The sequence below is a fragment of the Calonectris borealis genome, chromosome Z (assembly GCF_964195595.1).
Source record: "Calonectris borealis chromosome Z, bCalBor7.hap1.2, whole genome shotgun sequence".
Classification (NCBI taxonomy): domain Eukaryota; kingdom Metazoa; phylum Chordata; class Aves; order Procellariiformes; family Procellariidae; genus Calonectris; species Calonectris borealis.
The window spans coordinates 51771727-51796719 of record NC_134352.1 but is presented as its reverse complement, the minus strand read 5'-3'; the positions used below and the strand labels follow the sequence as shown (position 1 = coordinate 51796719).

Sequence of the window (24993 nt, the reverse complement as noted above, 5' to 3'; positions counted from 1 at the left end):
GTTCCAGCCTATACCATGTCTGTCAGTGGAGACACTGAGAAGAAGCAGGTACCTGTCAAGGCCTCATTTTCACATTTTGTGTATTTTTTCCTTCCTTTTAACATCATGCTGGAACCAAATTCAGCCTGCCCTAAGCAACTGCAACCCCTGCTGGTTTCAGAAGGAGAGCTGTGGCTACATGTTGCAGAACTGAAGCATGATGGGAATTTGTTTTAAAAGCTGGAATTGAATGAGCAAGGTTTTGAGCTTCTTAAGCGGAGCTTATGATAGTACTGCTCCTCATTTTTCACCTCTTGTTTTCCTGGCAAAAAGAAGCTGTACGTTTGTAACTTTTTAAAATTGTTTATAACTGGTTATGGTATCAAGTAACATAACAAACCTGAGTAAATGACTGCAGTGCAAGAGCAGCAGGATCCTTGACCAGCTTGGGGATGGTGTCCACCATAAACAGCTTCCCAGCGTCTGAGTGGCTGTACAAAAATACGTATGTCACATCCTGGTTAGCAATACTGCAGAACAGGAAAAACAACAGTCACATAGCTCCATCTTGCATTTCAACTTAACTTCCCACTCCCAACTGCATTGAAAGGAAAAACATTTTTCTTTCTTCTATCCTTGTTATTCATTTAAACATTATCACAGAAAACTGACCACAAGAAATATTTTTCAGGATGGTCATGAAAAATCATTGCATACGTTATAAGCAAGCTCTGGGTTTGCTACAAGTGTGTTTCTGCACACCTCAGATACCATTTACACCACCTCCAAGTCTAGCCCATCACATTCTTATTATTTACACACCTGCATTTATCTTTAATTGGAAAAATAAAATATTTCTGGTTTTCTTGCATCTTATACACTTCTGAAATGAACCAGTTTCCAGCAAGCCAGTTTTCCAACAGCAGTGACCAGCAAACTGGATAACCATGTGGCTATTTGACTGAATAGGGGAACAACCTAAACGTCCTTCTCCCCCAGCCTCATACTGATCCTCTGTTGCTTGAGGCCAAAATTGAAAGTGTTGATCTTCAGCTTAAACCGTAAAATGGCTGGATTTTAAACTTTTCTGTTTAGCAAATTGTTGCTGCTGCTGTCATGAATTTACCAAATGGTGAAACAGCATCAGTGACATGTAAACTGCTACTACACCTACTCATCCCATACCCCTATTGCCCCCATAGCCTGTTCTGCCTGCATTCTGCTTCACAGGTTCCTGGTCCATGACAAGGAGTCCTTCACAGTGCCACGGTAATAATATATATCCTAGAAAAAGCTGTAGCGCCTCATCTTCTCAGTCTGGGGCATGCCCAGGTCAGCCCCACTCTATCAGTTAGGAGAGGTGCTGTGCCTTGTGCTCAAGACTGTACAGGATCCCACAGGCCAGTGTAGTCAAGTCCCAGCAAGTCCAACAAAAGGAAAGAAAATATTTCAGGTGCTTTCCTCCTTCTTTCTTGCTAAACTATGCAATTTTTTTTATAACTCTGGGTATTATTCTGTTGCTTTCAGCTCTAGTTCACCCTTAATGATCAACAGGAGAGCTGCACGCAGCTATTGTCACCTGCACTTTAAGCAAACAGGTGAAGAACCTGAGACAGAAGTATGCTACTGCCACTGAGGCTGCTCCTCTTACCTGGGTCATTGCCCTGTCCCACCTGAAAGGTATGGCAGGTCACACCTACCTGTGCGTGCAAGAGAAAAATGGTGAAGTGGTTATGGTGTATGTGAGTTCCCTGTCTTGCTCCTCCACATCTATGAAGTGGAGATGTTTCTTAGTTAGGTGAGCAATCTCAGTCTCCTTAACAACCAGGTGACGGGTCACTCCTGGAGTTTCTCTGGGTAGCTGATCGTCCACAGGGATAATGTGCACCATCATCACCTGAAATCAGGAAGACAGTAACATTAGCAGCCTTTCCTCTCAATAAGAAGTGTCCATGCAGCTGTTTACAAACATGCACACACAGAAGTAAGTGGATCACTGAAATATGAGATATAGGATGTGGCTGTCATGCCATATCATGAACACACATGAGTAATGGAGATATACAACAGTTAAATGCAAAGTCTATGATGACTCTTAGCGATTTCTCTTTAAATTAAAGGCAAAGTTAAATTCAGTATGTTGGACTCCTGGGTGAAATAGTCTCATCTCAGTTGACTTCAGGAGGGCTGTTTAGTTTGTTTGTACCATCTCCAAATCTAATTTGTTTTCAGCATTTCATTTTACAGTGTAGGAAAATGTCTTTGCAACGGACCTGTCTCTCTGCGGCCAGGCAGAGAGAATTACCCCATGGAAAGCAAGAACAAGAGCTAGCTCTGAAGAACATTATTTGTGGTGATGATTGTGTTGATGGCAAGCAGAAAAGATCTATACCAGTTTGATTTGAAGGTCTGTCAGAAGGTGTAAAATCATCAGACATTTGAACGAAAAATGCAGGACTCCGCCAAAGATGCTTCAGTTTCATACCTGTGGCTCTGAGAGATTGGGAGGGTCATGGCTATCACACAGCACAAACTCAAGGGAATCTTCAAATACTTCTCCTCCCAAATGATGATAATAAATTATTCCATTAAATAGATCCCTCTGAAGAAAACTGCTGACAGAATACCCTGTTGAATTGAAGAATATATGTTCTATTGAACAGTGCATGATTTTAATAATTCATAAAAATTATCCATTAGCTGTGCAAGTAACTGGTGAAGCATGTCCTCTTTCGCACCCTGATGAGGGCAAGCCCTTTGAAATGTTATCTCATTGTCTTCCACGTTTCCTGAAGATCATCACCTCATTTTATATGTTCATTCTAAGATCATTCAAAAAATGAAGCAACACAGCAAACGGGCCTAAAGCCCTGTTCAGAGAACAAAAGAGAATTTGCAGGACTAGCAGCCTCTGCAGTCTAGCACAGGAATTTCTGAGTTCAGTTAAATGGAAGGAGAGCTTTCTTCCTCTTTTAGCACCATTAACATCATCTAATAGCTTTGAACTTGTCAGGGATCCCTGCAGATAAAATAAGTGCTGACTAGCCCTCTCTGGAAAAGTACAGTAGGGAAATAGACTCAGAATGGAAGAATTATGGGATAAATTGTGTTCACAGGTATAGATATCCTGGTGCAGAGACCAACATTAATTAATGATGGGGATTTACACTATAATAAAAGAAGTCCAAATTTGCTATGATTTGCCTCGAGCCAAAATAAGTTGTCCAACTGTAACATTCCATGTAGTTTAAAAAGGAAGGGACAAAGAAAAGTGTGCTATTGTGGATGTGTTTCATTACCTATCAAGTTTGGTCCTGGTTTCTTCATGATTTCTCCAGCCTGTGGTGGCTTGGTAATATTAAACAGTATGTAATCATCACTGGAATCTATGTCAGAAGCATGAAGCATGGAGCCCTGAATCAGGATCGTCTGTCCCTCATGAACTTCAATGACCACATTGCTGATAAGAAATGGAGGGCTGTCATCTTTAGGGAGGATATTGATTGGAAACTTATGGCGAATACTGTGGGGGCCATCAAAAATCCTAAATACCACAAAGTCCTTAGTAGAATCACTGTCATCATGATGGTAGTGAACAGCTCCAGCCTGAATGTCAGAGACTGTGAACATGAATCCTTTCTCTCCTGTGAAAACAGTGGAAGAAAATGCATCAAAAACGTGCAGTTCAGCCCAGAGGAGAATCCTTCCACCAATATGGATGTTATTAAGGGAGAGGGAAGGAGAATGCATTTCTAACTAGAAAAAACAAATGTAACTTCACCTACTGGAAACAAGTTTGTAGAAGTTGGAATTGTTAATAAAAATACAGAATTTGCGACTGTGGTAGCAGAGAAAATCTTCCAAATATCCATTGCACTAAAGATAACTGGAGATATTAAGGATTTTTAACTGCAACTGTTTCCACTTTAATTTCAACCTCTACTTTCTTATCGGAATATTTTACATGTATTTTAAGCATCAAAGAGAATATGCTTTATAATTACAGCTCAGCATTTCTGAGCAAGTAAAAAACAACATTTGTGGGTCTTGTTTTTTCTGCATATTGAGGTTACTGTCTATAATAAGACAATTTTACACCTCTGCTTCACTAGACATGTTATGCACACACACAAATATTCAGGCAGGTTAAAGGTTTCAAGAACTGCAAGCTGGTGCTGTAAGAGATAATCTCCCAAGGGCCTCCAAGGAAAATATTTTTTTGTCCCCCAAGCTGTGTAACATCAGCAGGCATACCCTCTCACTCCCTTTGCTCCTTACTTGAAGAGAATTATGGAAAACTTTAGGATGGAGAAATAACTCTCTCACCACGAAACAACAACCTGTTAAAGGTGACAAAAGGCAGGGAACACCACCATACGCATCTCTTTCTTTCAGGGCTTTCCTTTAGCTCTAGAACTGGTATTACCAAATCCAACAAAAGAGCATTCAAAGCATTGGATTGATTCACCGTTCGCCACAGTTAATGGGAATCATAGAATCATAGAATTATTAAGGTTGGAAAAGACCTCTAAGATCATCGAGTCCAACCATCAACCCAACACCACCATGCCCACTACACCATGTCCCTAAGCACCTCATCTACAGGTCTTTTAAATACTTCCAGGGATGATGACTCAACCACTTCCCTGGGCAGCCTGTTTCAAGGCCTGACCACTCTTTCAGTAAAGAAATTTCTCCTAATGTCCAATCTAGACCTCCCTTGGCGCAACTTGAGGCCATTTCCTCTCGTCCTATCGCTAGTTACTTGGGAGAAGAGACCAAGACCCACCTCACTACAACCTCCTTTCAGGCAGTTGTAGAGCGCGATGAGGTCTCCCCTCAGCCTCCTCTTCTCCAGACTAAATAACCCCAGTTCCCTCAGCCGCTCCTCATAAGACTTGTGCTCCAGGCCCTTCACCAGCTTCGTTGCCCTTCTCTGGACACGCTCCAGCACCTCAATGTCCTTCCTGTAGTGAGGGGCCCAAAACTGAACACAGGATTCGAGGTGTGGCCTCACCAGTGCCGAGTACAGGGGCGCGATCACCTCCCTGCTCCTGCTGGCCACACTATTTCTGATACAGGCCAGGATGCCTTTGGCCTTCTTGGCCACCTGGGCACACTGCCGGCTCATGTTCAGCCGGCTGTCAACCAGCACCCCCAGGTCCTTTTCCTCCGGGCAGCTTTCCAGCCACTCTTCCCCAGGCCTGTAGCGTTGCCTGGGGTTGTTGTGGCCGAAGTGCAGGACCTAGCACTTGGCCTTGTTGAACCTCATACAGTTGGCCTCAGCCCATCGATCCAGCCTGTCCAGGTCCCTCTGCAGAGCCTTCCTACCCTCGAGCAGCTCAACACTCCCGCCCAGCTTGGTGTCGTCTGCAAACTTACTGAGGCAGCACTCGATCCCCTCATCCAGATCATTGATAAAGATATTGAACAGGACCGGCCCCAGTACTGAGCCCTGGGGAACACCGCTCATGACCGGCCGCCAACTGGATTTAACTCACAGCATTTGCCAGCAGCATTAGAGTTATGGTGCAGCTGGAGGGCTAAACCCGAGCTTTCCTTTCAAGTTTGAACATCACTTGGTGCTTGCTAGACAAAAAAGGCAATTGCTAAAAATTGCGGTGATGATTTCCTTTGCATATGCCTATGCAGACACATAAAAGAGAGTAAGGCGTGGTCACTGCAGAAGAAATATCCACCCCTGGCTGGCCCACGGGAGGCTGAGAAACCCCGGGAGGCTGCATGCAAGGATGGGACTGCCACCACGAGATGGGCCCTGAGGTCCTGCAGCCGCAGCTGGTCTGCTGCTCTGCGGCCTGCAGCCCACTCCCTGGCTGGCTGCACAGCCTCCCGTAACACTGTCTGTGGGGCTGAGCCCATCTAACACTGCTGACACCACGGAGTCTCCTGCATTACAGGAGGACGATTGTGCAGACACTGACCTCCTTGGCAGTAGTTTCCTGAGATGAAACATACTTCTGAATAGTTTCTGTTTCCACTAAATTCCAAATATCACCTTCCCCTTTTCTTTCAATACTTGCTTTATGTCTCTAGGCTATGCATTTTACATGAATACATTTAACTATCAAAAAATCCAGCATTGATAATGGCACTATCTTTCCACCCTGCCAACAGCAGAATGACTTCTTTTACCTAACCATTTTCCCAAAGAGAGCAGCACTGTCCTGACTCATGAGATTGCAAAGCAAAATGAGTAATATTGACAATGCAGAAGGCTAATGAATTAGAAGCCTAATTTAAATGCCACTTTTTGAAATAAACCTTAAAGCTGCCAGTAAATAACAACCATATCCAAACGTTGTCTGTATTTGCCAACAAATCAAAATCACTCGGCATTCCTTAGCATCTTCAAACAAAAATATAAGAAGTGAAAATACAGTGACTGCATTTTGCCTAGGTCATGCCTGCTCAATGAAAGCATAGCTGATTTCTTTAAAATTTCAGCTTTGGAATGTAAACGTACGTTAAGAAAGTAAAAGTTTAAATACTGAAATTTTCAATACTCTTGTTTTAATCCCCCCTCCAGCATGGTTGTAGCCGAGGAAGCCGGCCAGCATAGGGAGCGGAGGGGCTGCCGAGCCGCCTGCCCCCAGCTGGGGAAGCGGGGCCAGAGGGCAGCCCCGTGCCCCTCGGTGCTGGTCCCGCTCCTCGCTCCGGAGGGGAGGCCTTCAGCAGCAGCACTCTCATGCCTCGGGTTTTCTTGTTTCCTCTGAGCGACGCAGGGCAATACATGGCGTTTCTCTGTGTTTTGCAGTGGCATCGCAGCACTGTCCCTCAGGAGTTACCCGTCCTCGTTCAGCCTTGCTGAGACACGGCAGCATCAGGCCTGCTGCACGCCATTACGAGCTGCATGAGCTCACTTGGGCTGAATCGACCTCCAGTGAAGAAGCTAAGAACCACTTTCATTTTCAAAGTGGTGTGTAGGCAAAATGCCAGACTTACAAGCATCTCCCATTTAAGGACGTGGACAGCATAAATACACTCTTCGCAAAAGTGTCTAAGCTATGCAACTGACTTTCTGTATGAGCTTCTGAATTTTTTAATTTCTTACTGTGCATCCAGGAATTTCCTTCCACACCTTCATTCCCTTGTAAATCTGTCTCTTATGCTGGCAGCCCTCAGCAGGGAGTGACACACGACAGGCTCTATCAACGTTTTATTGCCTGTCACCTTATCGTAGCCAGTTGTCACTAAAGAACATGTTTCCAGGCCCTCAAGTTGAAATGATTTACCTCTCACTGTGAGCCGCCCATGCTGTAAGCCGTCAACTGTAACCAAGCGGACATTTTGGATGTCATCGTTGTCCACAATTTGGAAGTGCTGCCATGTGATCGGTCGGGATTGCCCTTCCAGGAGGTTGAGGCCTGCAAAAAGCAGAGCGTTATTTCACCAAAGCGTCTGCGACATTCAAGGCTGTCAGCACCTAACCTGTCTAAAGAAGCATGTTTAATTTCACCTACACACCTACCTGTGACAGACGTTTCAAGGCCAGCTTAAAAGCTTGATATCAACTTTTATCTATTCTGACATACTTGCCTTAGTCAACTGTCTTTAAGGAATTTTTTTCAGACAAATAACGTATTCTGGTTGCCAGTGGTCTGATAGACTAGCTAGGCACATTTCTGGACATTCGCACAAACGGGAGCCTCGCACTTGCAATCTCACAATGTCTGAAACGGGGCACTCAGCTTCCTTAGTGAGTCTGCATTTAAAAATACGTATTGATCTTCATGATGGAGGGCAGTATCTCTTCTTTTTACTCAGACAGTCATGGCAGGTGGGACTCCTCCGGGAGACAAGAGGCCTCTCCTCAGCTCCTTCCCTTTTCTACTGTGAGGAGGCTGCTCTTTCTCTGGTGTTAACTTCAAAACTTGTTTGATCTTATACCTTTGCCTTTTGATGATTAAATATCAATGTACATTTCACTCTAGATGGGAGAGCCTGTCCCCTCTCCAGTGCAGGCATTATAAATCTGTTTGAATTAGCCTTAACCCTGTACGGTTTCCAAATGGTTGGTGGTGTATCATGCCCTCTTTTTCTAGTTGTTCATTTTTGCAGACTTCCACTTCAGACAATACCAACAAGCCTTGGTCTTTCTCACACACTACCCTACTACTCCTATTCCATCACATTGTCTTTACTATTTATACTCTTTTATGTCCAGTTCGTTCTGGAGAAAATGCTATGTACAGAAATCCTGATTTTCATGTAGCACTCTTTTTTCTTTATTTTTCATTCCAGTTAAAACTTAAGATTTTTTCAAGTTGTTGTAACATGTTCCCCCCAAAATGGATAAAGGGAAAAAGTAGATTTACACTCCCTCAGTTTAATGATCCTTAAACTCCAGGTGTAAATCTGAATTTTAGAGCTGTGTCAAACGTCTCTGTCAAAGTGTTCTAAATTCTGTGGCAAAATAAACTGTGGAAAAGAGATCGCACCTGTATTCCATGAAACCCGAGGAGCGTTTGTGTCTGTTGTTCTGATAGAGAGATGCACGGTGATCGGTAAACTCCTTTCAAAGTAGAAGTCATGAACCTCAAACTCCACCTTGTGAAAACAGACAAACTAATTATTGAAAAAAAAGAGCCTGAAAACCAGCTGCACCTCAAAACTGATGTGTTCTTACCTGAGAGACCTTAAAGTCTTCGGATAATATGTTGAGAAATGAAACTTGATTTAGCTTCTAAAAAGAGCCTTTGAGGTTCTGCACTAAATTAAGTATCTGCCTTCTGTGCTTTTCACAGTGAATGCTGGGAAAGTTAGTTTGCAATGTGTGGAAATTAATGGGAAAGATAAACATTTTCACTGTTGTTCGGGGTACAATTAACTCAGCGATTAACATAGGGCTTTTTTAATAGTAATGGTAAGAGGGGGAAGGGACATTTCCTGCTCTTTTAACATGTAGGATCAAAAAAAATTTGAAAGAAAAGATACGGACTGGAACAGAAAAAATAATCAAAAAAAAGAAAATGTCAAACTCTTGAATTGTGAGACTCTTGAATTGTGAGACTCTTGAACTGTCAAATTCTTGAACCTGTGATCAAACAATGCTGAAAGCAGAACAGAGAAGAGGCACTTAAGGAGCAGGCGGTTTGGTAGGATGACTGATCCTCATACTAAGGAAACAGAATGGAAAGGGGTTCCTGTGACAGCCAAGGATAAAAAAAGACAAGCCTTGTCAGCATCAGGTACCAAAGTTACTGTTACTGTTCCTCTGTTTTCCAGTCCACCCTTTCCCCAGCTTACCTTGCTCTGGTTTTCTGTCTCTTCAGTTTCATTACTTTAGTACCAACCACTTTGTTTTGTTTGGGTTATTGCTTAACTATCTTATCAGATAGTTATTTTATAACTATCAGCATATCTATACACTCCTTTACCTCATTTCTCTTCCTTTTATATCTCCTTTTTAAGATGATTGCTTATTTCTCAGAGTGCTGGCACACTACTGAATTACACAAAATATCTAGCAGTACTGGTTATTGAAAAAATAAAGCAACACGGTACCCAAAGTAGGAGACATTCACCGTCAGCACTCTGTGGCAGATCTGGAGGGAGAAACATCGCTAGCAGCCAATACAGAAAAGGTAGAAGTGGTGCTCTGTTCGCTCCCATAAAACATAAACGTATTCCTGCAGCCTTGGTCTCATAGATGGGCACTGTTTATTTACTCACTTACTCCAGACCCTGCAGATACCAGCTCTCATTGCTTGCATCGTGCTCTCTATGTTAGTCACATGCTTTTACAGGAACTGTTGCGAGTCCCTTTTTCTTATCCCCATACCACCATTGCCGCAGTAGGTAGGGTGCGAGATCAGATGGCAATCCTGACATTTAGCTCGTCTGTCTTTCATGGCTTTTAATACGTCACCTGTCCACACGTCACAGGGATCAGTACTGTCACATAGAGATAAAAGCTATGTGGAAAAGGCACCTCTGATCCTTCCAAAAGTTCTTGGTTGGCTCTAAAAGTAGTGTTATTCGCCTACTCCCTTCATAAAAAAATTTTAAAAGAAAAAAAGAAGAACCAAAAAATCCTGCTTAGATATTCTTAGTCAGAGGGGATAAAAATCTTTCAGTGCAAAGAAATTCTTAAGTAGTGAGCAACAAATAAATGATTTGTGTTAGACAGTTAAGCTGATGAGTCATAGGAGAAAGTGGTAAAAGATTTCACCTCTGCTCCTGCATTGCATATGGTTAAGAGAAACATTTTTTTTTTTTTTTTTTTAAATATCCATTACAAACAAATGCATTTCTTTACAGCTTACTGAATCTTAAGGAGGTGAAAAACAGCAAATACTCATACATTACACTGTTACCTCATAATTCCTCCTCTCAGTGTGGCTGTTATTTGGAGGCTGATAAGCAATGAGCATGTCACTGAGATCTTTCCACGTGAAGGAGCCAACAGCTTTTGTATGATCAGATAGATGAGTGATGAAGCCCCGTGGAGGTGGCTTGGTAATGTTGAATACAAGCAGGGACTTTGGAGTTTCATTGTCTTCAGCATCAACGGTTGTGGTTGTAATGGGGGTTAAAATAAATTGGTCTACTTCCAGGATGAACTTTGCCATCGGGGCAGCTTTGGGTATTTGATTAGGAATAGCGCCTTTAATCTGAACAGGGAGCCATGCATACTCAGTCTACAACAGGAAAAAATGAGACAGCTGAAAGGACAAAGTGAAGCAAACAAAATAAATTCAATTTCCATTACCTTCACATAGCTAATTGGGGTACATGTTAAAGCAATAATTATTTTGAAAAGAAAAATTGAAACATTTTAATGAGAAAATGCCTAAAGTAAATATTTAAGACCTGATGAAAAGGTCTTCCAGGTTCACTAGTCTTATTTGTGTCCTTAATTTTGGGCTGAAACAACTTGCTTAATTTGACGTGAGTTTAATGAATAACTTTACCTGACAGTATAAGCTATTAATTATTATTAACTGAATATGTTCACACAGCACTCAACTTATTAATTACTATATATGTTGAAGTCAGTGCAGCTCATGCTCTACAAAAAAGGTGGAATTATGCCAGAATTAATTTTGCTGTCAGGCTAAACTACATATGTCTTCCAGTAAACAACCAAAAGTGTTTCTCTGTAGTCATAATGGTCTAAACATAGAGGCATGGAGATAATGCATTTCATTTGCCCAGCTGGCAACGTTGTAAGAACTGAACAAACTTTCAAGATCGCTATCTCTCTTCAAATGTGAAAAGGAACAATGAATTTAAATTTTTTGAAAACCGGGAAGACAATCAGACATTGTAAGTTGCATAAAGGCCTACCTTGTGCAGAGTTTTGCTTCTGCTGTCTGTGAGATCCAGCCTCACAGGAATATAATCGGTGTCAGGCGAGGGAGGGTCAAGGTGCTGGTATCGAATCCCCATCCTCAGAAATTCTTCGCAGCTCATTTTTGTATTGTGTACGACTCCCAGTCTCAGTATGCAGCTCCCGTTTCTGCACTGCTGGTCCAGGCTGTGCTCTGTAACCCAACAGAAGCAACAGTGAAACGGTTTGTGGAGCAGAAACTGACATGGGAAGCCTGTCGGTATAGCTAAGCTAACCCTGATAAAAAGCCAGTGTGATGAGGATTAGGGCTTCTTTCCTGACTGAACTTTTTCTACAGGATTTTGTTTTCAACTGACATCTTCCAACTCCAACCTCCCTTCATCTGTTGGGTAGGTGCTGCCTCCCAACAACTCCCTGGGCTGTTTCTACTGAGTCTTTGGCACTCCCAAAGCTGTCACATTGGTTCACATGCCTAGGAGCCAAAACTAGACTCCATCTGGGGATTACTGGCCCAGATCTGTGATCTGTGTTGTGCCCCACACAAACTTCTTTCAGTTTCTATGATAGCTCAAGCTGTTCATTAAACTTCACATTACCCACTCTTACCCAGCACGTCTGAAGCAACCCAGTGTTGCAAACTTAATCTGATGGATCTCTTTGAACCTGCTAATACAAACAACTAAAGCACATCTTACTAGGGCCAGAGAAGAAGCTCTGCGGCTGATCTCCACGAAGCTGCTCTTGCTGCACTTCCCCGGTGATGAGCTGGCCGTGAGCAGGCAGGTGGGTTTCTGAAGAGGCTATGGAAATGGTGCAATCCAGATTTATCTTCCTGTCATAGTCAAAAGCGAGGACATTCTTGTCAATCACCCTGGACAGACCATAGTACTCAGGGACTTCCAGGGCATGGGAACGCATTTTGATGATGTTACAATCTGGCTCAAGTAACTGCACACGGAGGGTGAATGTTTCTACAAACGTTTCATTTTCTGTAAATCTGCAGGGCATAGAAGGAAATCAATTATGCGTCATCCCATTTTCTGTCGCTCTGTGAGTTTGGCATTGGCCTCATCTGCTAAATTGAATTACTTAAACCCCTTTCTCTCACGTGCCCTCAAACCCCAGATCTCCAGAGACCTTGAGGTGCCAGACACTGATGCCCACCTCCTCAAACTTGTAAAAAGGGTGTTTGTGTGAAGGAAGAGGTTATCGCTGTATATGCAAGAGTCTGTGTCCCTATCAGCAGGACGGCACAGAACATACAGTGCTCTGAAAGTACTGTTGTCACTTTCAATAATAAAAAGAAAAATCACTGGTTTTCTGTAATAAACAAGCAGCACATTATATTTATTAATACTAACAAACACTTTATTTGAGCATATCTAAAATACATTGTGACAAATTGTGACAAATGTTTCTCTAAACGGATGGTCACTTGTTGACCTAAGTAGTTACAATACATACAGCAGAACATGCTTTTACCATGAAAAATGAACTGCTTGCTCTTCCTGAGAGTAGCTGTTCTCCTGGTAACAATGAAATGTGATCTCCCGCCACTGCTTACCTGTACAGCCTAAGCATGACCGTGTCTTCGTCTAAAATCGGACAGCCATTGTGGATATATTTGACTTCATTAGGAAGGAAGTGACAGTCAAAAACCTATGAAGGAGAAAGAATAGACAAGTACAACACTGTCAAGGATGTTAACTTCACTTCTCTCTGACTGTCAGGAATGCATCAGACTAAGGAAATTTTTAATCTGTAGTTTATTTCCATGAATAGGTATTCACCTGTTCTGTGGTCTCCCAGTGAGAGCCAGAGCAAGCACTTTAATGTGGGGTTGCTGGCACTCTACAAGGGAACAGGCATATAAATGTGATAGTTTCAGGCTGCCAGGTCCCTCCTCCAGCGCAACAAATAGTTTGAGCGCACACCTCTCTACCACCACAGCCTGTGGACTTATGGATGCGGTTGTATTCAGTGGGAGAACTGCAGTGGATCTGAAAAGCCAGCAGTTCCTGCAGTATGATATTAGATTTATTAGTTTTTAAAGTTGCTTGTGGCGATAGCTTAATTATACAGTAAATCCTGCTTTATAGCCACTACCATTGGGCTACAAAAGTATGATCCTGTGAAACTTCCCTGTTGGAAACTTTGCTAGCTCAGATTTGTTACATGATTTTGGAACACTGACTTTGTACCAGTAGCTTTTACCAGATCAGATGTCACCTCTGTGCCATACCAACAACCAGCCCCAATGTCAGTGTAATCCCACAGGATAAAAGCAAGCAGAATTTCCATATTGTGTTCACCAGCTAATTCAAAAGAGACATTCTTATGATTATAAATTATGATTATAAATTCTTATGACATACCTGATTCAGGTCAAATTTGCAAAGAAGCCTGGCCACAGTTTAACCATCTAAGACAGACACTTGTTTCAGGCTGATTGTTTTATTTAATGGTTTGTTGACTTGCAAAAGTAAGGCAATGAGGAAAAATGCCTGACCCAAATGGAAAAAAGATTGCTTTGGAGAGTTCTGACACACCCACTCTTTGGAGCAGGGATTTGGATTCTGGGGCATAGGATTTTCATGTCCTCACACATGCCAATTTGCAAGTCTGGCAAATTACAATTCCCATGTAGCTATATTTCTTTATAGACCTTATGAGCTGAAAGCTCCTAGCATTGATAAGACCATGTCTATGTTATCCTTGTGGTAACAGGGAACCCCTACACAGCCCATACGTAGATACTCATGTTTCATATCTACAGAGAGACAGGGCGTATTGTTGTCACCACAAAGGCAAAAGCTAATCGTTGCATTTTCCGAGTGTCTCACTGTGCAACTGAATGTGGTTTTGATTCAGTTTTTATGGGCAGTATTCACACATGATTAGTTCTTCTATGGACTAAAGTAAAACCTGTTCAGCATTCACTAATAGACCTGATGAGGCCGTAACTAATAAGGATTAATATACATATGCGGCTGAATGACAAACCACATCTTTTTGCAGAAAGAAGAGGTCATTTCTTACTACCAGTCATTTCTTCAAATACACCAAAAGAATCACGAAAATGAAATGGCTTGCCTGAATTACCTACATCTCACCAGCCACTCACCCAGGATGGTGAAATGAAAGGGGGATTTTAGTGAGGTTCTGAAATGTTGACTGGAAGTGCAGTGCATAGAGAAAGTCTTTGGATGCTCTGACTTTCAGCATAAAAATAAAGTAATGCTTTAATTCCTAAAGTAGTTGTTAATGCATGGTTAACTGAAACACATCATGACCACTTCGTGTATTTACTGTAAAGGATATAGGAACTAGTGACCTTTGTTTCTTTCTAGCCATTACCAAAATTAGAACTTGCATCTTTCTCTAATGGAAAAATAATTAGAGTTTATCAGCTTTCATTATTACCGGCAGTGTCCACTTCCACTGAAGTTATTCTCAGACGCTCAAGCTATATTCCTAGTGATTTTAAAATATATTGCCTGCTTTTAACTTTCATCAACAAGCACATTGTACAAAGTCTTTTTTTTTTCAGTAATGTGTTAGTTGATTATCAGATACATACACATGGATTTACCACTCCTCCTATTGGCTAAAATAATCTTGGAATAATCCATAATATATGGTGTTATGGAAAGTATGATTGATTTTATTTGTTGGGACTGCTTAGAAAGGAAGGACAAGAACAGTTTGTGACAAACAAAATTGCTGTCGTATGATGAAGGTTTTGACTATGTTGTGGCTGTTCTGTTGTGTATTGTTTTCAAATGTCACAGAAATATGTGTTTCATTATTTTTCAGTATTTAACAAACAACAGATATGTCTTTTTCTTACTTAATGTCTTTTCTTTCTTAGAGATTAATTAATTAGATATCCTACAAAAAAAGAAAAAAAAATTAAGAGAAGTAGTTACGTGGTGTGTTACCTCAAAGAAAAAAAATGTACATTATATACAAAAGCCACTTCTATTACAGCTTCCAGTAGTTTAATGTTGTACACTGCAGATGAGATTCTTCACTGATGTAAATCAGTATAGGGCCCTCAAAGTCAATAGGGTTTTTGGTGACGTGTAGGTCTGGTGTGCACCTGACAATAAGATACTGCTCAGATGATGCATCCCTGTTCATATCAGAGGGGACTGCCTACAGCAGAGGAGATGGTTTATCGTATCAAATAATTAATTTCTTTCTTTCTAAGACATCATTAGTTCCATCTCTTAATTGATAAGAAGGGGATGGAAAATGAAGGACCTTTCCACAAAGGTCTGTTACCACTGACTGACAATCATTTTATATATGTATAAGACACAATCTGCTTTGCAAAAAGAAACATCTGTTTTATGTTTCCTAATATGTTTTCCTTTTATATGAACAGGCAACTCTAATTGTCTGTAAATTCACTGGGTAAGACAAAGGAGATCTAAATCTTTTCCTAATTACTGTTGAGCTTTGTTTTTTTCTACTTCAACTGCTTTTCAATTACAATTTATAATTAAATTGTCATACATTCCTAGGACATTACTCACTTTAATGGCAGTAAAACAGATCAGACCACAAACATTTTATGGCTGCAGAATTTCCTAGTAGAAAGAGCATGAGTGGCACCAGGAGGGCCAGACTCTGGCACCTTTTTTCAGGAATGGTGAAAGCTCAGGCAGCACTTTACAGTGTGGTGAGTACACATCTCCTGGGTCTCTGGAAAACTGCCTTTGACCCTGTGCTTGAAGCATGTCAGGTTACAAAGGACAAAGTGGCTTTTTCAAAATACCTGGGTCCTACGGCATGTAGAGGCTGAGGCAGAAGTCGAACGCAAAGTCAGTCAGCCAGCAGCCAGCTTGCCTACAGAAGAGGTTTGCCAGCAGTGAGACTTTAAGTCTCTCTTTTTCTCTTCATGGGTCAAACTAGATTGGGCAAGTGGAGAGGGGAGAGTATGGTCAGAGCCCCTGTGCTGACAGAGAGCAAGCCCTGGGGAAGTCTCAGCAGAGGGATTGCACATCTAGAGAAGATCACACATTGCCCTGCTCATCGCCTCCTGTTTTCCCTGGTGTGCCTCTGCTCCTTCTGAGTGCTGGTTCAGTGGTCTGCAAAAATAATGATGATGACCAAGCCAGAAGCTTTGAAAAATCTACTGAGACCGGTGCTCCTGCATTCACCTTCACAGAGACCACCAGAAACCTCAGAGAGGATGTTCAAAACAATATACATATACAAACATACAGAAGTGTATGCTGCATGGTACAATTAACAAAACTCTTCAAAAATAGACAAAAACTCTTTGATTATGGGTCATTTTAAAACCATTCATCTTCTATCTCTACCGTTACATCTTCATGTCAATTACTTCCAACTTCTTCCTGCTATGACTCAGGTGGGGAGATTTGTGAGGCAAATGAGTAGCAGAACAGTGATATGTGAAATACATTTCATTATTCCTACAAGCTTGAAATTTTACTTTTTTTTTTAATGTATTTGCCATCTGCTAGCAATTTAGCTGTTGCAGAGCAGAGCAAACAATGGTGTACACAATGTGCTTATTGTATGTGATGATTTTTTTCTTAATTGCTCCCTAAGTAGTGGCTGCGTGACTAAAATGCAAAATACTCTAGCGGGCTATGCATTACCCAAGGGGCTCTGGTTACCGTCATGGTAGAAAAACAAGCAGCTGAGAGACAGGAGGATATGTCCTAACTGAAAGTTTTGAAATACCCATTCTCCACTTGTGAAAGGACACTCTGACCGAACTCCCTTTTATGCACTCATATGGCTGAGCTGAGCTTTTAGATTTTAGGGGTGCATTGTCTGTCAGCTGGTTACTTTTAGCAAAATGCTGAATCTCAGAGGCCATTCAGTTTCATGCCTTCATTACCCCAAAAAAATATTCAATAAAGCAGCTCTTCCTAGTTTCTCCCACACCTGCGCACACGTGGACACTCAGATCACCACAATGGAGCCCAAATACCTGCGGAGTTAGTTTCCCAACCCTTTGTGTTATTGGCTCATTAATCACAACTTCTACTTTGCAGACATCCTTCTCTCTGGGGATGGAAAATTTGAGGTCATCTTCTGACAGGAAGACAGACTGTCCCTTCATCACTTTCACCCCAAGGTTGACGTTAATAAAGGAGGAGCATACAACTCTTAGTACAACAGGCAGCAGTAGAAACAACCAGCTTTTCTCAAAGGGCTTCATATTATGAGGGGATGCCAGCTCTTTTCCACCAGTGAAAATGTTCTTAACAAAAGAAGTCTTCTCTTTCTCCGCCAGCAGATTTTCACCATACAATGAAGGACCAAAATGTTACTTGCAGGTAAAAAAGTACCACATGTTTTCTATTAAGATGCACCCCTTGACTGAAATTTGGACAGGGGCCTTTCAAATTATCCTCGGGTTTTTATAAAATTCATTGGTCAAGCCTGACAAAATGATGAATGTGTTCTCACAGTACTTTTAAGTTTTGTTAATCCTGAAAAAAAAAAAAAATTTATATAAGGCATTGAGCAACTATTGGGGAAAAAGAATAACCACACAGAAAACTTCCACCATTTCTTACAATTGCAGTTCATTTCAAGCAGCAGCTTAACTTCACCTTTGAATACTATTATGTGCACACATGCTTAGAAAATTAGCTACATACCAGTGAGACTTCTTCTTCAACAGATCAGCTCTCAATATGAATTCCACGGACCTTTGATCCGCATGCACATACAAACACTTGCTGTGTAGGATCCTTTGTTACTGGCTTTTTTTACTGCTGGACCAAGTAGGTATTAATAAAAGGGTATGAGCATCCAAGTAATTTGGAAGTGCAGGACTAGCATTCGTCCAGGTTAAATATACCTGAAAGTGGGATAAAGAGAGAGTGGCCTTTTATTAAATCTACTTTTGCTTTGCCATTGAATGTGGGAGAAAAAATTCAACCTTTAGTTGAAAACACCTTCCCAGTGCCTCTCTACTCTTCCTGCTATAGAGAGTAACTATGTAAGGACATCAACATAGAAACATATGATGTGGCATTGTTGTCCGAAAAGCGGATTCGTGCCCGGCGTGCAAGTAACCAATTCCACACGCTCAGAAGAGATATTGTTTTATTCAGGCCTGGGTGCTCAGTGGACTTGCCACAAATCAAGCACACCTGGTCTAGTCACCTTTCTGTTTATATCCATGCTTTTCATACATATTTTAAAATTCTCTTTTACATATTCATTACATTTCCAAGAACTAATTATAATATTACATCATCTTAAACACATGCACACTAAAGCCTTTAGGGTCTCCTTGAGGGTCTCGGATGGTCTCTGGTGGTCGTCAGGGTAGTGAACTCTTCATGAACTTATTTCCTCTTTACCTTATAGGGTCGCAATTTGTCCCTGAGCCATGCTTGGACCACGTTTGTTTATAGTTTCCAAGATTATTCTTCACTAGAGTCTAACAATGCTTCCAGGATTCACAATTTAGACTAGTTACAATTCTACACACCTGCAAACACAACACCTGCTAGTTACCTAACTTCTAAGCAACAAGTCTTCGTTGTTTAGAATTACAGAAGCGAACAGTAGAATTACAGAAGCAAGCAGTATGGCATAGTAGATACTGTACCTACTACATCAGCATGACAAAACTGAATTTTTTCTTTTTCACAAAAAAAAAAGTTATCATTCTGAGGCAAATTCAGTGGAAATAAGGAACAAAAGATAATATGGGAAAAAAATTACACAAGCTCCTCATGCCCCCAGTTACAGTGAATCTTTATCTTTCGTGTTTATAAAACTCATAAGAAAAGCATAGTTCTTCTGACATTGAACAAGCACTATTGAAATCCCTATAAGACCCTAATTTCTACAACCCTCCAAAGTAACTGAATCTATGGCCCAAAGAATAGGCAATGGTATTGATTTAATTAAATTTGATAAGATCATAAGAATTCCAAGCTAGTAAATATCTACATTCCTTCAGCTTCTTGTAAATTTTTGGTGCCCTGACTACTTACTTGCACAATCTAATTTAATCACAACCCTACCACCAAGAGTGAGCTTTCCTGAAAGTGAATAAAAAGCCAAATCCGTGTATCTCTATTTTCTTCATTATTGTTAACAGATAAGTGTTCACTCTACTGTTTCCGGCAGGATGACCTTCTGAACAACCTACAATTGTATGCACATATCCACCCAGTTTTACATTTCACTGAAAAATGATCACCAGTTAAGAGCTTCTTTAAAATTATTCACTTCCTAAAGTAACACAAGACAGATCCACTCACCTCAGCTCAGATTCAAGATTGAAGACATTGGGACTAACATGTGTTTAAAGTTAGATGTATGTTGATTATGTAGTCTGGCCTGCAAATCTTAACTCTGGTTTTCTAGCTTTTTATGTGAAAATCTTTCCATTTTGGTCTAAAACTATGCAGCCAGATTGGTCTGAACAAAATCTGAGGGAAAATGTAGAATTCTAGCCAGAGGAAAGGGAATGAAATTCATGGTTGAAAGTTTTTTAACGTATTCCAGAAACAAATCAAAATCTCAATTCATTTTAAAAAAGTTTACTTACACAGACAGCTTTTACTAAACTCCAGATATGTAAATGTGCCCAAAGTACTTGCTAATTTTTGTTTCTTTCTAGTGGGATGGGTATGCATAGCACTTCATTGAAATAAACACATCTGAGACAGCACTCCACTTCCTAAAATTCACAGTTTTGAAACACAGTGTGCAATCCTATAGAGGACAACTTGGAAAAAGTGGGAGGAAAACAGATTACACTTCAGCCTCCAAGTGAGAAAGTATGGTTTGCAGCAAGTGCACCCTTTTAACCTGAATATCTGACTGGCATTTATCACATAGTGCACGGATTGCTAGCATTTATCAAATATAAACTGCATTTCCTTAAAATACCACCTGCAAAACATGGAAAGAAGTTCTGAGTGAAAACCTTCCCTATTGCTGTGCCCTCTTCCTACTTCCTGCATCAATCAACATGAAGATAGGACTGAGGGAAATGAAATAACTTCCTTGGCATATGTCTCATGTCTCCTCTGACTTCAGGCATGCTGGGATCCCTGGCCAGCAGGAAGCTCCTGGCACAGGGACTGCAATGCATTTTAAATCCTTTGACTCCAGCCCTCGATGAAGAAGCAATGCATGAGTAAGTCTCAGCTAGTTTCAGAGGAGATCCAGTTTCTTAAGCCATAGAGGGGCTCAGATAAGAGGAAAATAATTAGGAATTTTAGACTCTGACTAGGACCTGGCAAAGTGCCGAGAGGCAGTCAATGACTCTGAAGCATAGACCTGGTTTACAGCTCATGGCAATGCCAGTAACTTTCTGCTCTATAACACCAAGCTGGGGCATTGATTTACAGTGCAAAATGCCTTTATTCACAGGGCACTAGGTCCCTTATGAAAAATTATAAAATTAAAGCCTGGACAGTTTTGACTTTCTCCACTCCCACCTGGATAGCTACCACAAAAACATGTTATAGTTCAGAGACAGCCTAATCACCAGTTCTGAAATGGCACTGTTCAGGAAGTGTATTGTTCTCTTTACACCTTACATAGGTGCTTACAAGAAAGGAAGGCCAGCTGTCTCTCTCCAACAAGCACTGCCAGAGTCATTCATGCGGAGACGTCTGCACCTCGACTCTGATGAAGCCCAGGTTGATCTGTTTCTGGTGCCTGCCCCATAAACCCCAGCACTGGGTGCAGGTATAAACCTCAGGCACAGGCGGTCATTTCTTTGCTGCCTTTTCTTACCCTGCATCAAACGCTAAGAGCAGAAAGGCTCTAAGAGGAGCCAGGAGCATTTTGGCCAATTTCGTGGGGGTTATGTGAGCCATTCTCTGCTACAAAATTGGTCCCATGTTGTCACTGTGTATTACAGTCTTGCTTTGACTGCTTTTGCTTGCAGGCACTGCTCCTGTGTCACTATACACGTTTGCCCCATAGATTCCAGCAATTGGCCCCTACTTGTCAGCTGCAGGTCTGTCTCCTTATGTGACCAAGTGAAGATCTTGAGTAGTATAACCTCACTTTCTCAATCATTTATCCAATGACAGCAAAATGAAATGACAAGAGGTCCTTTCAGCACATAACAGCAATAAAATGAGAAGGTTTTGGAGTGAATGCCATCAGATTAGCATTCTCCCATCTGTGTGAAGGCCATTGCTTCAGCAAAGTCTCATGTGTGCTACACGCTACTTATGCTGATCCAGAGCGACAGTGCCATGCTCTCTGGCAGGTGATGCCGCTGCCATATTTTGTCGCTGCTTTGGACTTCCTTACTTCTCTGCCCTTAATATCACAGCTGAGCCTGATTCATCCCTGCTATTCCTTGGCATGTCACCTGTGTACCCAGAATGAACAAATGACTGAGGCACTATTTAATTCCAAATGCACCACAATATTTCAGATATACTTAAAGGCTTAATGAAATAATGGTGTTCATGAACAACACATTAGGAGAATCAGTATTTTTAAACTAAGCTGTTTCCTCATTGACTTTCTAAGGGTCTCTCTATATGGCAAAATGCCTAAACCAGGTCCAGGTGCACTGTGTGCCTACAAGCTCACAGAAAGCTACCAGCTTTAGCCCCAGAAGTAAAATAGCCATGTCAGTTCAGTGATATATCATATATTAGTTGTTATCCCTCAGTGGGGGTGGAGCACATGATTTATGAGGAGAGGCCAAGACAGCTGGGTTTGTTCAGCCTGAAGAAGAGAGGGTTTATTGCTGGTTTTAGACATCTAACAGAAGAGTGCAGAGAGCCTGGAAATGCACAGCAAAGAGACAAGATGCAACCCACAAAATTCGCAACATGAGAAATTCACATTAGATATTAGGAAAAAAAAGCCACAGTGAGCATGGTCAGTGGAACGGGTTTCCCAGAAGGGCTGTGGAGTCTCCATCCTCAGAGATATTTAAAAAACAACTAATCCGGGCCTGAGTAGCCTGATGTAACTTTGAAGCTGGACTTGCCATAAAAGCTGGCTGTGCTGAGAGAAAAGGATGGGAGCAGTTACCTGCAGAAGTCTTTTATATCCTAAGTCATGTGATGACTCTAAACTGAAATGACAGAGCTGTCTGGCTTCCAGGACCCAAGTAAATTACCTGGTGGTTTTTTGCAAAACACTGCATTGTATCTGTCCTGATTTCAGCTGGGATAGAGTTAATTTTCTTCCTAGTAGCTGGTATAGTGCTGTGTTTTGGATTTAGTGTGAAAATAATGTTGATAACACACTGATGTTTTAGTTGTTCCTAAGTAGTGCTTATACAAAGTCAAGGACTTTTCAGCTTCGCATGCTCTGCCAGGTGCACAAGAAGCTGGGAGGGGGCACAGCCGGGACAGCTGACCCCAACTGCGCAAAGGGATATCCCGTACCATATGACATCATGCTCAGCATATAAAGCGGAGGAAGAAGAAGGAAGGGGGGACGTTCGAAGTGACAGCGTTTGTCTTCCCAAGTAACCATTACATATGATGGAGCCCTGCTTTCCTGGGGATGGCTGAACACCTGCCTGCCGATGGGAAGTAGTGAGTGAATTCCTTGCGTGCGGGACTTTCGCTTTACCTATTAAACTGTCTTTATCTCCACCCACGAGTTTTTCACTTTTACTCTTTTAATTCTCTCCCATCCCACCCCAGGGGGGAGTGAGTGGGCGGCTGTGTGGGGCTTAGTTGCTGACTGGCGTTAAACTATGACAGTACCCTGCAAACTGTCCAGTAATTCCCATGAGATCCAATATAAAACCATACTGGTATAAAAAAATGGGGCGACAAAAGGGAAACCTTCTTTCCCATAATTAGAGGTAGACTGGCGAAGCTGACCCCGAGATTTGGGAGCCTGGAAAAGGAGTCCCGAAGACATGTCCAAGGCTTTGTGCAAAGGACACTCAGAAAGGGGAACTCTGAGAAGCTCCTCATCTGCTGCCCCACTCTGCAGATGAGCCCAGGGGAGAAGACAGAAGGAGAAGGGGCCTCTGAAGAGGCAGCGGATGTGACTCTTTAGAGTTAACAGACTGACAGACCAGACTGGGGACAATGTGGGGGAGGGTTACTGAGAACTTCAGATGTTAAAAATTTGTTAAAAGTTTCCTCCAAGTGCCAGAAGAACTAGTTTTCCCTCAGGACTGCTGGTGCACATGTGAGAAATGATGCAATGACTAATTACAAACATTAGCATTCTCACCAAATACAACTGGTTTTCAAGATTCTCAAAAAAAAAAAAAAAAAAAAGAGGAAAGAAACACTGTAAAAAAGGAACTCAAAGACTGCTGCAGACTTTTCATCATCACAAAATATCTGACAAAACTTTCCAATTTGTCAAATGTTCATTGGCTTCAGGAATCTGGAGAACTGCGTTAAGTCCCTAAGAGCATCCATGTGTTATTGAAAACTAGATGTTCTTCCAACAGCAGACTCTGGAGAAAACATATATCTGTGCAGGACGCATCCAGAGGTACACATAGAAACTCTCATTTTGAAAATTTTTTTTTGTCATTACAACTCCTGCATGCATGAAATTTACTTCAAAAAATGCAAATATTAATACATTGGTAGGAAGGTTTCCAGAACTTTTTTTTTATTTAGAAGTTATAAAGGTACAGATTCCTGAGTCTGATTGTGAGGAGAGCTAATGTGATGTAAATAAAGACTAATCCCAATGATTTAGATAGCTATCTACCAGTGCAAAACAACCAAAAATAAAATCAGAAACAGCATCAATAACTCTCAGTTGTGATACCTAAAGCCTGACTAGAAAATCTGTAATCACTAGTGACCTTGAGCCAAGTCTTCAGTGGGATTTGGATGAGACCTTAAGAGTTTCTCCGTGTGTGACAAAATCTCTGGTTGCCTGGGAAATTTCACTGAACAACTGGATCCAAAATTGCCCTCTTCTTTTGCAAAGCTTGAAGGGGATTATGAAGGATGATTGTTGTGGGGTGGGAGTTGGACTGATTTGTTTTAATGAACACCAGAAAAAGTTTACAATAAACAGAAAGAACATAGGATTTTTTTATAGAGGATGGGATTAAAGAAAACAAATAGCAGCCTTCCATGATTTCTAGGAAACAAAACGAATATTATTACAGCAATTAAAACTTAGCCCAGGGCAATGAAAGAATCCTGACCTATTAAGTTAGGGGGCTGTCCCTTCAGAATGTGCAATTAACACATGCATCCCTTGGACTGTTTGCTATTTAATGTTTTTGTTCCATGCAGTACAAACAAGGATTATAGGTCACACAGAAACTAAGTGTTCAGCAAGGTATTTGCTCAGTTAAGGAATGGTAGATAACAGTTCCCTTCTTTTTTTCCTTTCTCAGTTTTGGTCTGTGAACAGAAGTCCTAGGCACTTTTTGACAAATCCTGTACACTTTTTAGCAAAGTAAGGAAACAAGAAGTGTTTCATTGCATGGTCAATGAATAGACCTTTCTTCATCAGGGAAAACAGCTGAAGGATGTGAAGCACATCAGATATATCCAGGTTATTAACATTTTTTTTTCCTTTATTTCTCTGTTGTATTAAAGCAGGATACTATAACGTAGAAAAAAACTTTTTCTTCATTCCATCCTCTTTCACATTATAGATATTTTAACAGTGATTATCAGATTAAGACCTAATACAGTTTCAATTTACAGAGATTTTTTCTGACTTCCATGTTCATTCTCAGCGTGGCAGTGTCACTGTCA

At 41.3% G+C, this 24993-nt stretch overlaps 1 protein-coding gene across 2 annotated transcripts in view; it reads right to left on the bottom strand.

Moving 5' to 3' along the window:
- FREM1 (FRAS1 related extracellular matrix 1) overlaps window positions 1-17988 on the bottom strand; it is a 61444-nt gene extending 43456 nt beyond the window's left edge. For both annotated transcript variants that reach the window (XM_075138291.1, XM_075138292.1), the window contains exons 1-11: window positions 17268-17988; window positions 12858-12952; window positions 11989-12290; window positions 11290-11486; window positions 10317-10640; window positions 8439-8547; window positions 7233-7364; window positions 3279-3623; window positions 2465-2607; window positions 1680-1876; window positions 380-470 (exon numbers count right to left, since the gene is read on the bottom strand). In XM_075138291.1, coding sequence (XP_074994392.1) covers window positions 380-470; window positions 1680-1876; window positions 2465-2607; window positions 3279-3623; window positions 7233-7364; window positions 8439-8547; window positions 10317-10640; window positions 11290-11486; window positions 11989-12290; window positions 12858-12952; window positions 17268-17498 — 2166 coding nt within the window. In that variant the 5' untranslated portion in view covers window positions 17499-17988. The remainder of the gene's footprint in view (window positions 1-379; window positions 471-1679; window positions 1877-2464; window positions 2608-3278; window positions 3624-7232; window positions 7365-8438; window positions 8548-10316; window positions 10641-11289; window positions 11487-11988; window positions 12291-12857; window positions 12953-17267) is intronic.
- Window positions 17989-24993: the final 7005 nt, after the last annotated feature.